Source organism: Rousettus aegyptiacus, unplaced genomic scaffold (genome assembly GCF_014176215.1).
Source record: "Rousettus aegyptiacus isolate mRouAeg1 unplaced genomic scaffold, mRouAeg1.p scaffold_m13_p_17, whole genome shotgun sequence".
Classification (NCBI taxonomy): Eukaryota; Metazoa; Chordata; class Mammalia; order Chiroptera; family Pteropodidae; genus Rousettus; species Rousettus aegyptiacus.
Window position 1 is genome coordinate 20,865,537 of NW_023416292.1, and position 15,265 is coordinate 20,880,801.

A 15,265-nucleotide genomic window follows, 5' to 3' on the forward strand; every position below is an offset into this window, starting at 1 on the left:
GTCCTGCATGTGTGGGGTGAAATGTCATGAGTTGACAACTATCAAGGGAATATGTGTTTTGAATTCCATTCAGGTCTTCTTGTTGAAATCAATCTGGAATTACTCCAGACTCACCAAGGGAAATTAATTAATAATAATGAAAATAATAGTAGCAGCAGCAGCAGCAGCAGCCGCCGCCGCTGCTACCCCTTGGTAAATGCTTGCTGCTGCCAAGCATTATGCTAACCTCTTCGTAAGAGCTCACTTTAACTCCAAAGTTAGAAATAGCTCTTGTCTATTTTGTAGGTTTGTAAATAGGTCAAAGAGATTAAGAAATTTAAAAATTCAGATTTATCTTAAACACATGAAAAATAGTCAAGCTCGTTTACAATAAGAGAAATGCAAATTAAACCTCTCTGAGACACTGATTTTCACCTAGCATACTCACAGTCCAGGTGAGTATGTTACGGATCTGTCGGCGAGGCCGTGAGGAACAAGAACCCTCGTGTATTGATGATAGAAGAGTAAACCGGAAGAGCCAGTCTAAAGGATAATTTGGCACTACCAAAATTATAAATGCCTACACCCTTTGACCCAGCAACTGCACCCTGGGAATCTACGCGTTTGCAGGTGAAATTATGTACGTACAAGATACTCAGTGCTGTACTGTTAGTAGTGGCAAAAGACTGGAAACGACCCAACATGTCCATCAATAGGAAACTGGTTTAATAAATTATGGTATATCCATACATGGAATACTGTGCATCTGCTTAAAAAGGATACAAACATGCTCTCTGTACTAATATTAAAAGTTCTCCGATATATTATTAAATTAAATATCAGGGAGTCAGATGGCAGGATAGGAGGTCCCCAACTCGTATCCCCCACAGCAACAATAACTTGGCAGCCATCCATAAACAAAAGTGCCTTTGTGAGAGCTTTGGAATCCAGGCAGGAACTTGCAAAATCCCAATGAAAGCCAAGCCCAAGGAGGCCTGTTTTGAGAAGCAAGTCCATGCTCAGGTGATAGGTTTGCTGACTGTGGTTCCGGTTACAGACCCGTATAGATTCATTTACAGCCTGACTTGGCCTTGGCCCTGCTACAACACTATTTGATAAAGGACCCAGACGAAGTCACATCTGTCCATGACCCTGAAGGCTGGCCTGCAGACCTTGTCCCACTGCAGAACTTGAAGTCACCCAGCTCCAACCCTCCCAACTGCTGTCCAGAAACAGTACTGCTCGCCCAGGGACCTACCCAGTGACCTGGTGGGAGCCCTCCCAAGGACCAGATGGGAGCCATACCCATCTACACACCTGGTAACAGGCCCACCATTTGCAAACTCAACTGAGGACCTTGAAGTGGACCATTGTTGCAGCTACCGACTAAGGTCCTGGAGGCAGTCCCATCTTCCCAGGGACCATACAGGATCCATGCCCACCTTAGCCCTTGGTAAAGGCTTGCCAACTACAGATGCCACTGTGGGCCCACCAGCAGCCACGTGGCCTGATTCCAGCCTGACTCAACTGTGATCCCAGAGGCCTGACAGAAGAAGGTCTTTACCTGCCAAAATCAGCCTGTAAAGCCTGAAAGAGTCTGTTTGCTTCTTCGAACACACAGACACCAATACAAAGCTATGCAAATCGCAAATATGATACCATCAAAGAAACTAATAACGCTTCAGTAACTGACATGAAAGAAGTGGAGATCTACAAATTGCCTAACAAATAATTGAAAACAATCATCTTTCAAAAAGCTCAGTGAGGTGCAAGAGAACACAGATAGGCAACTAAACAAAACCAGGAAAACAATACACAAACAAAATGAGAAGTTTAATAAAGAAATAGAAACCGTAAAAAAATAACCAAGCAGAAATCCTGGAGCTGAAGAACGCAATGACAGAACTGAAAAATTCAATAAAGGGCTTTAAGAGCAGACTCGATGATGCAGAAGAAAGATTCAGCAAACTCAAAGACAGGTCATTTGAAATTATCCAGTTACATGAACAGGAAGAAAAATGAATGAAAAAGAGTGAAGAAAGCTTCCAGGAATTATGGGGTATTATCTAAAGAGCTAATATATGCATTGTAAGAGTCTGAAGGAAAAGAGGAGAGAAAAGGTCAGAAAGCTTATTTAAAGATAATGGCTGAAAATGTCCCAAATCTTGGGAGGGATATGGATATACAGACTCATGAAGCTCAAAAGAGCTACCCAAAGCAAGATCAACCCAAAGAAAATCACCCCCTCCCCAAGACATTGTAATCCAATTGTCAAAAGTCAAAGAGAGAGAATTCTGAATGCAACAAGAGATAAGCAACTTGTCATATACAAAAGAACCTCCATAAGACTATTAGCCGCTTTCTTAGCAGAAACCTTGGAGGCTAGGAGAGTGTGAGGAGATATATATTCAAGGTGTCGAAAGAAGAAAAAAACTGCCAACCGAAGATAACAACACCTTACTCCTCAAAACTGTCCTGAAGAAGTAAGGAGAGAGGCACATTCTCCTTGACAAAGAAAAGCTGAGGGAGTTCAACATCACTAGACCTGCCTTATAATAAATGCTAAGAAGGTTCTTCAAGTTGAAATGAAAGGATGCTAAGACACTAAATAATAACAAATTCTCTGAAACCTAATATACATCGTAGTGACTATAGTTAATAATACTGTATTGTATGCTTGAAATTTGTTAAGACTGTAAATCTCAAGTTTTCTTACCACACACAAAAAGAAATAGTAACTACGTGAGGTGGTGCAAGAGTTTATTAACTAGTGTGGTAAAAACACAAAAATCATCATGTTGTACACCTAACATATATATACCTCAGTAAAGCTGGAAAAAAATGAAAAAAAAAAAGTCAAGGCGCAGCAGAGTATATAAACAGCTGCCTTTTGTTAAAGAGTGAGAGGGTAAGAATATTTACATTTGCAAGTTATATTTGCATAGATTCTCTGGAACCATACACATGAAATTAATACAAATGCAGGGATGGTCAGAGAGGTGGGCTTGAGGGGATCTAGTACGTGAGAGTTTTCACTAACCAAAACATTTCAATTTACATTTAAAAATTTTAACTGAGAAAATGAGTAAAAGAGGAATTGCTCAAGATCATATAACAACTGACAGAACTGAGATAGAAACTCAGGCCTCTCTGGCAACACTCAGTGCTTTTTATTATGCACAGCGAAGGCATGAAGTGGATACATTCTACAAAGGAGCTTCTGCTTTTGCAAACCAAGGTAATAAAGAGGACCAGGGGGAAAGTGGTCTTTGTTGCTGCCTCCAGATCATGTATCGCAGCACTGCAGGCGACGGGGGAGGTGGCTGCTTCCCAGCTGGCACAGGATCGGGGAGGATGGTAGACGGGGTAGATCGGCAGCACAGAACGATGTCTGCCAAAGCGAAAGCTTCCTGGACTGCAAAAGTGCTTCCAGAAATCGAGAAATAACTGGAAAGCCAATAAAGTTACCATAAACTAAGTGACAGAAAAGACTTGAGAAAAAGTCACAGTGTGTCCCATCCTTTCATCTACGTAGCCCTTTGCCCAGAGACAGCTCAGGTCCACTCTAGCAACCAGAGTGCCAGGAGATCTAAGTAGTTTCTTCTCACCATGACTCCAACTTTATCCATGGTTGAGGAGACAGATCAGAAGTTTCCAGTCCTCCAACTACAGAGAAGATATCAGGACTCTGCAAATCGTATTAAGAGTTTTTTAGAAAACTAGCTTTTTAGCTCATCCAATAGCAGAACTTCTAAGTACGAGAGATCCCCCACCCTACTTGGATCAATACTTGAGAAAATGATTTAATCTTTTAAAACTTTCATTTCACTTTAAGAAAATACAGATCTCTGCATTTGGATAATTTCTCAAACCAAATTGGAAAACACTATAAGAAGGTTGTCTACAAACAGTACCAAGATGAGTCATTCACCAAACGCCTGGAGGATCCCAATATCAAAGAAAATGGGATCTTGGGCCCAATTATCAGAGCTCAAGTCAGAGACACACTCAAAGTAAGTAACAGAAATATAGAACCATCTGAACACATTAAAGAGTGAAAGAGATTATAAGTATTGGTTTATTTTAAAAAGAAAAGGTGTCTATATAATTTTTAATTCAAATGAAACTTGTAATTTTTATTTAGTATTTGTACTTCTTTATAGCCTACCTCATAATACAAAGAATGAGACAGTTTATCAAATTAAAGGGAATGAAACCAAGAGTCAATGTAATCGGGGTAGAGAATATGGGCCAAAAATTAAAACCAAAGTTAAGTATATTGAAACACATATCATATGCTTCTATAAAGTTGTCTGCAAATTTTGTCCTGAGCTTTCTAGCAGCCAAAGTAAAAAGGGAAATGAGTCAGGGCAAGATTTACAGTAGTCATAAAAGAAACACAGAGACTAGAGAAGAATTTCTGCCATGGATCCTTGAAAAGAGGATATGGGATGGCACAGTGGAAGAAATCCTTGATAAAATCCCAATAAATTATGCATAGCCTTTTAAAATAATATTTCTCATTAGAGCTGAGAACATCGCAGCAAACACAGGTGAGTAAAAACGATTCTTCACTGGGGTCCAGGTAAACAGGTCTCTGAAGATTGCTCTCTGATGAAGGCAAATTTAGATATGTGGCAAGAACACTGAGTGTTCTTCAGACAGTTTTCTCTAAATGTTATATCACAATATCAAGTTTTTATAAGAACTGGGACACAGATAATTGAAAGTTCCAATCTTTGGCGAGATTCCAGAATGCAGTTAATCTACAGATAAAGGATGATCCAAGTGCTTTGGCAATCAGCCAAGTAGAAGATAAGATTAAGGTTCTCTTTTGAAGAGTAAGGAGCCTAACTATGACTCCCGTGTGAATCATGCTCCTCCCTTCACCCCTGCATGGGGTGAACTAGGAGGATATCCACAGACAAGGTCAATCCTGCTCATTTGAAAATAACCGAAGGACAGAAAGCAGCCTCTCTCTGTCACTCTGCCCCCCCTCCCCCATTTCAGATCTCCTTTAGGTACTCTGAGTGACTTTAAACATACATCACTGGAAATGTAGGATCTGGCTCTTTTCCATTCCCTTCAAGAAGATGGCTCTAAAGACACTGGTCCTAGGAGATGTGGCTGGCCGGGGGAGGGGATCATGGTCTAGGCAGAAGGAGCAGATCTGAAGGCATATGTGGTCCAAGCTGGAAGGAGGCGAAGGAGGATGAGGACCAGTTTAGAGAGGGTGATACACTGTGAGGAAACTGTCACTTCCAAGATCAGACTTCTCTTTCCACTTTCTGCCTTACTGTGTGAGTGAAACACTCTTGAACGCCGCTTTCAGGTGAGGGCAGAGGTTGCTGCTCAGATAAACAACCAGTTTGCACGCGTGCCCATGTGCAGAAACCCACCCCACTCAGCAAGCGAGTGTGCAAAGTTGGCATCCTCTATTAATTCTCACGATCGACCTTAAATTCTGAAATAATGAATTTGAGTTAACTTTGTAGATCGTGTTCAAAAATATGGCCAGCCGCGTCTACAGCATTTACCCTCACGGAGTGACCTTCTCTCCTTTTGAAGATGAAGTCAACTCTTCCTTCGCCTCAGGTTTGAATCTTTCACTTCTGGGAACTACTGACCTCTGAGGGGCCACCATATTTTTCTGCCGTCCTTCTTGCTTAGTATAGAGCGTGTGCGGTCAGGGAGTACACGTGGAGGGTGCCCTAAAAGTCACAACCCGAAGCTGCTCGCTTCCAGGGGTTGTTTACCTTGCTGGTGGCAAAATACGATGTCATTTGGTAGTGCCATAGCGGCCTCTAGTGGAGCAACAGCTGATGACTGCATGCGATCCACGGTTCTGGATCGCATGTAAGTGGAGCTTAATATAAAAAGAATACTCCTTTCCCAACGTTAATTGGTCGTAATGCGGGCTCAGTTATTCATTCATTCGTTCATTCGTTTTCACAAAATAGTTTTGCAAATTGAAACAATTTTGATTGTGTTTTCTTTCAGGCAGTAACACCATGGTCAGAGCAGTTCAACCAGGGGAAACCTATACTTACAAGTGGAACATCCTGGAGTCAGATGAGCCCACAGAGAATGATGCCCAGTGCTTAACGAGACCCTACTACAGCAACGTGGACATCACGAGGGACACTGCCTCTGGGCTGATAGGGCTACTCCTAATTTGTAAGAGCAGGTCCCTGGACAAGCGAGGCATACAGGTATCTTGTCCTTGATGAAACCTTCCAGAAATTTCTGAGAATTTCTTCTGGCTGGAACAGGTTAGGTCTTCTTCCTAAACAATGGGGTTTTTCTAGAGAACAGAAAATATTAAGTCGTCCTCTTTAGCACGAATGTGATAATGTTTAGTCCTTTGGTTACTTCTCTGTCTTATCGTAGACTCTCGCTGCAGAAGGCGAGACTACAGTGTGAAACTATTTGGGTATAGTTTCTAGTTACAGGTCTGTTGACATTGGCTATGTGATAAGCAGATCATTTAGCCTCTCTAAATTTCTTTCTTTTATCAAATGGGTAAAATCCGTCCTAAAAATTGGATAGGGTGGCTTTGGGGCTCGGCGAGACGCCATCTGGTAAAAGTGTAAAGTTCTGTAACAACCCTTGCTGCCTTTAGATATCTGCACTGGAGAGAGAAAAGAGAGACACACTGGGGATATAGCTTCTAGTGAGACGGGGCCTAAACGATGTCCCTCTCTAGCGAGACTAACTTATACAGAAGGATGTGAACAAAGATATGGATCTTCTGCCTTAATGTGCACTGAAGAATAATAAGTACATATTATTAACTTAAAATTCACAATTAGGTTAAGCTATAATCAAAAAAAGTCTCAGCCCAAGGCACACAAAATAAATATATACCTAGAAAGATCAGAAACGGATATTTGGAAGACCTAATTTACTGAGAGAAAACAGGTGGGAAGAGGTGTAAAGCTTTCCTCCTCCTGTTTTGTCCTTCGCAACTCCAGGAGCACATCCAATCATTCAGGCTGAGAGAGAAGCAGAATTACAGCTGCCATGGTGAACCGGGATCTCTCGATTAGCATAGCTCAGTCTCAGGACTGTGATCTGCTCGGTTCGCTCTTGCTAACGCCTGCGGCTCTGACAAGGGGTGTGGACACATGGGTTCTGACAAGGGTTGTGGACACCTGGGCTCTCATAAATGCCTGCCCCATGGCTTCGGGGGTCGTGAGGGCTGTGCCGGTGGGTTTTGGCCGGGCCTCGGGCTGTGGGCGATCAGCTGGACAGCGATCCCCGAACGTGCCACTTTCACCCGCCAGAGGGCAGCAGACATCGAGCAGCAGGCCGTGTTCGCTTTGTTCGACGAAAACAAGAGCTGGTACATTGAGGACAACATCCACAAGTTTTGTGAAAATCCCGACAAGGTGAACCGCGATGACCCCAAGTTTTATGAATCAAACCTCATGAGCAGTAAGTCGGAGCCCTGCGTCTGTCCATCAGCTTCTCGCTGCTGTGGTTAGAGCGTGGCTGCGCCTCGGGGCAGAGACGTGGACTCGCACCCACGCACCTCTCGGGCCCACTTCCGCCCGGGGATCTGGTGGTGACATTACTGGGGGACATTACAGCAACCCGTTTACAGCAAGAGGTCAAAAGCTTGTTGTCTTTACAAGTCTTCTGGTTTCCTGCTCCCAGAGTGTGCGTGCGTGCGTGCGTGTGTGTGTGTGTGTGTACGCGTGCATGTGCGTGCTCCGGGCAGGGAGGCACAGAGCGGGGGACGTGGGTGACGAGGGAAGAAGGGCTGCAGGACGTGGTGGGTGGTGTCTGGGAATCTGTCTAGGTGCAAGGCGAACTCCTTAGGCCAGGGCAGCAGCTCGGTAGGTAACCCGGAGCTGGACCGTCAAATGAGACTAAGAAGGTCAATGCGGATGGGGAGCCGGGGGTGCTGGAACGTCAGGCCGCCAAGCGGTTTAGGGCGCGCCAAGAAGTTCGGGACAGAAGGGATCGCCTGAGCCCCAGCTGACGCGTTTGCTGCCGGCTTAAGCTCAGGGCCCAGAGCCACTGCTGGGGGAAGCCTGAGTTTGATCCTCCAGTCGCATACCAGACCTGGTGAAGCTCATCTCGTAGTCACGGCCTTGGGACGTTCGTTTTCCGTATAACTAGATACGTGCCCTTGTTGATAGGCCTGGCGTTCTAACAGACTTTACTCTTTCAGCTATCAATGGCTACGTGCCGGAGAGCATACCCACCCTGGGATTCTGTTTCGATGACACTGTCCAGTGGCACTTTTGCAGTGTGGGAACCCAGGATGACATTTTGACCATTCACTTCACTGGGCACTCGTTCATCTACGGAAAGAGGCACGAGGACACGCTGACCCTCTTTCCCATGCGCGGGGAATCTGTGACCGTCACGATGGACAATGTTGGTAAGGGCCCGGATGCCGAGGGCATCTCTGGCCTCTCGAGGTCTGGTGCAGCTCGCCAGACACCCCCAGCTCGCTGGTCCTCGCAGGCTTTCAACACTCCTCACGATTTCCATTTGGGGCATTAATCCCTTCAACAGGCCCAGTCCTTTAATGTGGGTCCCACTTATTCTTCTCCGGGCTAAGTGAGAAGCACAGACACACGTCCGCAGCAACATAAGCCATAGCTTTGAGGAAGAAGCATGAGCATTTAGTCAAAAAAGAACGTTTCTTTTTCCAAAATGCCCTTTTCTGTTTGTTTGTTTGTTTGTTTTTTAAGACAGCCATCCCTAGGGTTAACGATCATCTGATATGGTACCTTAGAGGCTGGCATCGGACACAGCACAGTGTCATCAGAAGCATGTGGGCTTTGGAATGCATCAGACCTAGGTTCAAATGCTGCTCTGCCACTCAATATCTGTATAACCTTGGGCAAGTGACTTGACCTCACTAAGCCTCATTTTATTAATCTGAAAAACAGAACAACACCTTACAGAGTTGTTTTGACCATTAATCGTAATACGTGCCAAGTGCCTAGCACTCAGTAGACACTTGGCAAGTGGCAATAATTGGACACCTCCCAGGAAGTCTTCAGTGTGCCAACAGATCATACCATTGCAAAGAAATTCGAAATTGTCCTGGGCCACCTGAATTACTTATTACTTAGAAATATCTAAATGTTTTTTATTTCTGGGAGTAGATGTCACCATCCTGCTCCTAACTCCAATTCTCAAGCAAGATGTTTATAATTCTCAAAGTTCATTTTATTCTCAATTCAGCACTTTTAAAATATATTCGGAAAGAGTAACTCTCAAACTATCTGTGCTGAGTTCTTCTCCCTCATCTCTACTGCCCAATACTGTTGGTCTATACTCTGTCAAACGAGACAAGTTCACTGACCATGTGCTTGGATGCCACAGCAACGTCAAACTGCTTTAAAATTTCCTGAACACTTTACTCTCAGTTCTTCTCCTGTCGTTGTGAAATAGCAAACGACAATTCGCAGACCAGCGGTGGGCCACAGGCCTCACAGGTGTGTCTCTGACTCAAGTCTGCTGGAAGTTATCCGCCACAATGGATGCTAGCGTGTTTTACATCTTTTTCTGGCCCTAGAGCTCTCTGTTCTCTGTCTCTCTTGTATAGGAACCTGGATGTTAACTACCATGAATTCCAATCCAAGAAACAAAAACCTGCGACTGAGATTCAGGGACGTGAAGTGTATCCGGAACGATGATGAAGACCTATATGAGATATACGAACCTTCAGCGTCCACGGCCATGACTACACGGAAAATGCGTGGCTCTACGGAAAACCAAGGTGATGTGGAAGATGCGGACTATGATTACCAGGACATACTGGCTTTGTCACTAGGAATTAGGTCATTCAGAAATTCATCATTGAATCAGGAGGAAGATGAGTTCAATCTTACTGCTCTAGCCCTGGAGAACAGCTCTGAATTCGTCCCTCCAAATACTGACACAGCCGTTGGTTCAAATTCGTCTTCTCCACGTAACGTCAGCAGGCTCACTGCCGATGACTTCGCAGAACCTCACACGACTCCTCCTCACCTGGAAGCCACCATGGCTGGTCCCCGCGTGGGACACATTAACTTAGAAAAGAACTCAGTTCTCAACCTTTCTGCAGAAGGGCATTCCATGCCTTATTCTGAAGACCCTATCAAGGCTCCTCTGCGGTCGAATGTCACGGAGATAAGCTTGCTCCCACTGGGTGCAGAAGGGTTTGGAAGTCAAGAACATGCTAAACATAAGAGAGTCAAGGTAGGGAGAGAACAAGCGGCAAAGCACAGGTTCTCCCTGATGGAATTCCTGGCGCATGAGCCTGGGAGACACTTAAGCCAAGGCAACTCTTCTCCTCCCCAAACGGGGCCCCGGAAGGCCCTTCCCAGTGGCCTGTTACTCCTAAAACAAAAGACGCCATCTAGGATTCTGAGTGGGAAATGGCATTTGGTTTCTGAAAAAGGGCATTATGAGATAATCCAGGAAGCCGATGGAGACGTGGCTGGTAATCAGGTGCCGAGCAGCCCCCAGAACGCCTCCAGGGCTGGGGGAGAAGGCGCCCCTCTTACGGACAAGCCTGCGCAGCGGAGCGGCCACCCGAAGTCCTCTAGATTTAGGTATAAATCTCCACAAGTAAGACAGGATGGAGGAAAAAGTAGGTTGAAGAATGGCACTTTTTTCATTAGGACACGAAAAAAGAAGAAGGAAGAGAAGCTTGCACACCACGTTCCTTTTTCTCCGAGGGGCTTTCGCCCTCTGAGAGGAGAGGCCAACATCACATTTTCAGACGTGCTTCCCGAGCCCAGTGAGACGCCTCTCCCCGCCATCCACAGTCAGACACTCCCCTCTGTGAATCTTAGCCTGGGAGCCTCGCTTCCTGACCATCACCGGAGCCCCCCAAACGACACCAACCACACAAGCTCCCCTCCAGATTTCTACCAGACGGTGCCCCCTGAGGAGCATCATCAGACATTCCCCATTCGAGACAATGGCCACGTGCCCGTCACTACAGACCCCGCTCACAGACCTTCTCCAGGGCCTGGCCAAACACTCGACTATGGCCTAAGAAACGAGTCCTTCCCTACTGACATGGGGAAAATGCCCCCTTCCTTAGAACTCGAAGGCTGGCAGGCAACCATGTCTCCAGACCTCAGTCAGCCATCCCTCTCCTCAGAACTCCATCAGACAACCCTTTCCCCTGACCTCGGCCAAGAGACTCTCTCTCCAGACCTCACCCAGATGACCCATTCCCCTGACCTTGGTCAGCTGCCCCTTTCCCCTGACCTCAGCCAGGAGACTCTCTCTCCAGACCTCACCCAGACGACCCATTCCCCTGACCTTGGTCAGCTGCCCCTTTCCCCTGACCTCAGCCAGGAGACTCTCTCTCCAGACCTCACCCAGACGACCCATTCCCCTGACCTTGGTCAGCTGCCCCTTTCCCCTGACCTCAGCCAGGAGACTCTCTCTCCAGACCTCACCCAGACGACCCATTCCCCTGACCTTGGTCAGTTGCCCCTTTCCCCTGACCTCAGCCAGGAGACTCTCTCTCCAGACTTCACCCAGATGACCCTTTCCCCTGACCTCGGCCAGGAGACTCCCTCTCCAGACCTCAGTCAGATGACTCTTCCTCCTCATCTCGGGCAGACATCGCCACCTCCAGATCCTGATCAGACATCTCATGCTTCTGAATCTAGTCAGTCATTGCCTCCTCCAGAATTTGATCAGATTTTCCCTTATCCTGACCTTGGTCAGATGCCATCTCCTTCTCTGTCTCCTACACTAAATAACACATTTCTACCAAGGGATCTGAATCCACCGGTTGTATTCGGCTTCAGTGGAGATGATGGAGATTACATTGAGATTATACCAAGGGAGAAGGAAGAGAGCAGCGAAGAAGACTACGTCGAAGTTGATTATGTGGCCTATGATGACCCTTACAAAACCGATATCAGGACAGACATCAACTCCTCCAGGAACCCTGACAACATTGCAGCATGGTACCTCCGCAGCAACAACGGAAACAGAAAAAATTATTACATTGCTGCCGAAGAAATATCCTGGGATTATGCAAAATTTGCACAAAGGTTTGGCCAGTTTTCTCCTTTTAATATTCTCATTTTCCACTACTGCTTAAGAACAAAAAAACAAACTAACTAATTACAACAGTTCGAGGAGACAATTCTGGGCAAATTATGCTCAGTATGATTTAGTTCCCCTAATTGCAACTTGGTTTACACTGTTTCCTTTGTCAGTTCCAGAATATGCCTCTCTACTTGAGAGGACATCTGGACAACGTACAAACGACTGATGTAAGACGTCTGCGATAGTCCACAGTTAAATACGCCCTGGCCTCTCTCTTCTCCTCTCAGGACAAACGTTCCTGCTCCCGCCTCTTGCTCCAGTGTAGAACCCAGCCTCTCCATAGCCACCTGCTAATCAATATGGTTTCACTGAAGTTAGCTCGAGATTCAAGTCTGGGATGTAGAAATCTCCTTTTGCATTTACTTGTTTACCAAAAACATTTTAAAATTGTTTGCTGATCAATATAAAGTACACAGCTTCCTTGGGAAGTTTCACTTAAATTCCATGAGATTCCAGTAGCAGAGGCAAAAAGATGTAAATTAGCCTAGAAACAAAAAGCAAGTTTATACCCTGAACTGAGGTAGTCATTAGATAATGATTTGTCTTGATTTATTCTTGATTTTTAACTTGGTTTATAGAGTCACTCATTTAATAACTCTTTGATGCGTAGTTATTCTCTTCTGGACACTGTGCTAAGTGCTGAGACTAAAGAGAATATAAACTCACATGACTCCTGCCCTCATGTCTAGTTGGGAGGGTGGATATGAATAAGTCATCACATAAAAATGTAGAATATACCCATGATAAAGACCGAGAAGGAAAGGTAGCTACACGATGATATGAGGATCAGGGAGTCTGACACTTGAGTTGAGATCTGAAGACGAGTAGGACCGACCTGGTCAGGAGTGGATTCCAGACAGAGAACAGGGTGATCAAGGCCCCAGGGAAGGAGGAAGCTCTTCAGCAGGGGACGGGACAGCTGGAGCTCAGGAAAAGGGCGGATGGTGAGAAAGTAGTTGGCTAGCTTGGAAGAGACCAGGCGACACTAGGCTTCATAGGTCACGGGAAGGATTTTGTTCTTTCTTAAATGGCGATGACAACCCCTTCAAAAGCTTTAAGCCTTTCCTAGCTCACGGGAATACATTGGCTCCCTTCCTGGATCTTGTTACCTTCACCTTACAAATGAATTACACCAAATGACCCTCAAGATCCTCTTCAGCTCTAACGTTTTAGAGTTCCAGCCACTCTTCATCATAGAGTTGAAGAAGTTGATACAATTTTGTAAGTGGCCTGAGTCTCTGAGGGACCCGTCTGAATTTTTAAAAGATAATGTTCAATTCATTTTGCTTAAGGGCGGAAAGCCATATTGGACTAGGCTCTGTATTCTGGAATGACAATATTGAGAAAGAAGGGGGAAATGGAGCAAGGCTTAGTCAACTACAGATTCTCAGGGACATAATGTGATGACCATGCTTAAACTGTCTAGATACGGTCAACAGCTTTTATGAAAGCTAACTGTTACACTAATAAATTAAAAACCAAAGTGTAATTAGTGTAAGCAAACACGCTGCATGGTATGACTCACAGAAATTATTTCATTAATCTGATGCCTGACATTTTCACACTGGAACAATATTTAAAACACTTTCTCCCATGACTTTCTATTTAAATGCGGCACCCATTGCAACATAAAAATAATTAGTTCATCTGAGGATTTCTGAGCAAAGCCCTAAGGGAATAAGACTTAGGGCCTTTCCGGAGTGGAAAGGGATGGGACTAGCTCCTTCACGTCTGTGTCCCGGGGGCTCCAGATATGCCACCTACTTTAATGACAGTCAAGGGGCATTTGTCCTCGTGTTCTGTGAGACAGCATGTTATGCTTTGAGTCTGGAAGGATGAGGATAGTACAGTAGGAAGTTGCTGACTGGAAGGCAGGCAGAACGGGATACTCTGTTGCTGGCTTGTGGTATACAACAAATGCTAAGAGACTGATGGATGAGCTTTTGACCTGTTTCCATAGGCCTGGGAAATTTAAGAGTCAATGGGAAACTTTGACATACTCTGGCCCCAGACGGAGCAGCTGGTAAACTACATGAAGATTAATGTGATTCAGCAAAAGGAAATGTGAGAAGGGTGGCTATTTTCAGAGTAGAAAATACCCATCCATCCAGTGGCCTTCACAGGGGTGGCTTAAGTCGCCTAATATCCCCAAACTCTGCCACTGTCCCACTGCGTGGCTCTGTCTGCTCTGATATTAAAATCTGCTATGTTAATATATGATTATATTTGCTTACTCATTAATGCATTAAAGGAAAATTTATTAACTGCCTGCTATGTACCAGATAACCTGGGAGGCCCTGGGAATACAATTAAGAGCAAATTTTGTACAATCCCCAATTTTACAGGGCTTTCGCTCTAGTGGCAGAGTCAGTTATTAATAGATAATCTCACAAATACATGACACATAATTTACTACATTTACTATAGAAATACTATAAGACTACTATGGGAATTTACTATATATATTTACATACATGTATGTATGTATATATGTAAATATATATAGTAAATTCCCATAGTAGTCTAATAGTAGTCCCAGGCCTATGGAAACAGGCCAAAAGCTCATCCATTTATATGTATGTATGTATATAAATATGTATATAAAAGTAATACTGTAGAAATGCAGGAATGCTATAGAGAGATCTGATCTAGTCTAAGGGATCATAGGAAGAGTTACCTAAGAAATGATATGTGAGCTGAGAGTTGGAGGATATTTACTGGCTTGTGTTTTTAGTCATTTATATTTTCATTCATTTTTTTCATCAAATGTTTATTAAATATCTTCTCTAGGCTAGATGCTATATTCAGAAAACATTGTCCAGATAATTTCCCAAACTGAATAGTCTTTACCTTGTTCTTTAAACAGATACTATTATTATCGTTTCAGTGAAGTGGACGATGAAGACGGCGGTGTTCCAAAGGACACCGTGTATAAGAAAGTGGTTTTTCGAAAGTACCTTGATAGCACTTTTACCAGACATGACCCTCGGGGGGAGTATGAAGAGCATCTTGGCATCCTTGGTCCTGTTATTAGAGCTGAAGTGGACGATGTTATCCAAGTAAGCATCCCCTCGGCACTGCTGAGATCAGCAGAGGAATTCCCACAAGCACCATGGGGTGGTAAAGGTCAAGGTGGCAAGAGAGAGCTATAGGTGATTTATTTATTTTCCAAACTTAAAAATAATTTTTAAAAATTCTC

The 15,265-nt window shown here is 44.6% G+C and overlaps 1 protein-coding gene across 4 annotated transcripts in view; it reads left to right on the forward strand.

Moving 5' to 3' along the window:
* Positions 1 to 15,265, forward strand: part of F5 (coagulation factor V) — a 56,690-nt gene that overhangs the window by 22,912 nt on the left and 18,513 nt on the right. Inside the window, exons 8-15 of one of the 4 annotated variants that reach the window (XM_016148614.2) lie at positions 3,815 to 3,992; positions 5,475 to 5,574; positions 5,980 to 6,191; positions 7,266 to 7,416; positions 8,159 to 8,371; positions 9,551 to 11,437; positions 11,492 to 12,008; positions 14,933 to 15,125. In XM_016148614.2, coding sequence (XP_016004100.2) covers positions 3,815 to 3,992; positions 5,475 to 5,574; positions 5,980 to 6,191; positions 7,266 to 7,416; positions 8,159 to 8,371; positions 9,551 to 11,437; positions 11,492 to 12,008; positions 14,933 to 15,125 — 3,451 coding nt within the window. Of the gene's footprint in view, positions 1 to 3,814; positions 3,993 to 5,474; positions 5,575 to 5,979; positions 6,192 to 7,265; positions 7,417 to 8,158; positions 8,372 to 9,550; positions 12,009 to 14,932; positions 15,126 to 15,265 lie in introns of all 4 variants that reach the window. The other 3 variants (XM_016148615.2, XM_016148612.2, XM_016148613.2) reach the window with 3 other exon arrangements.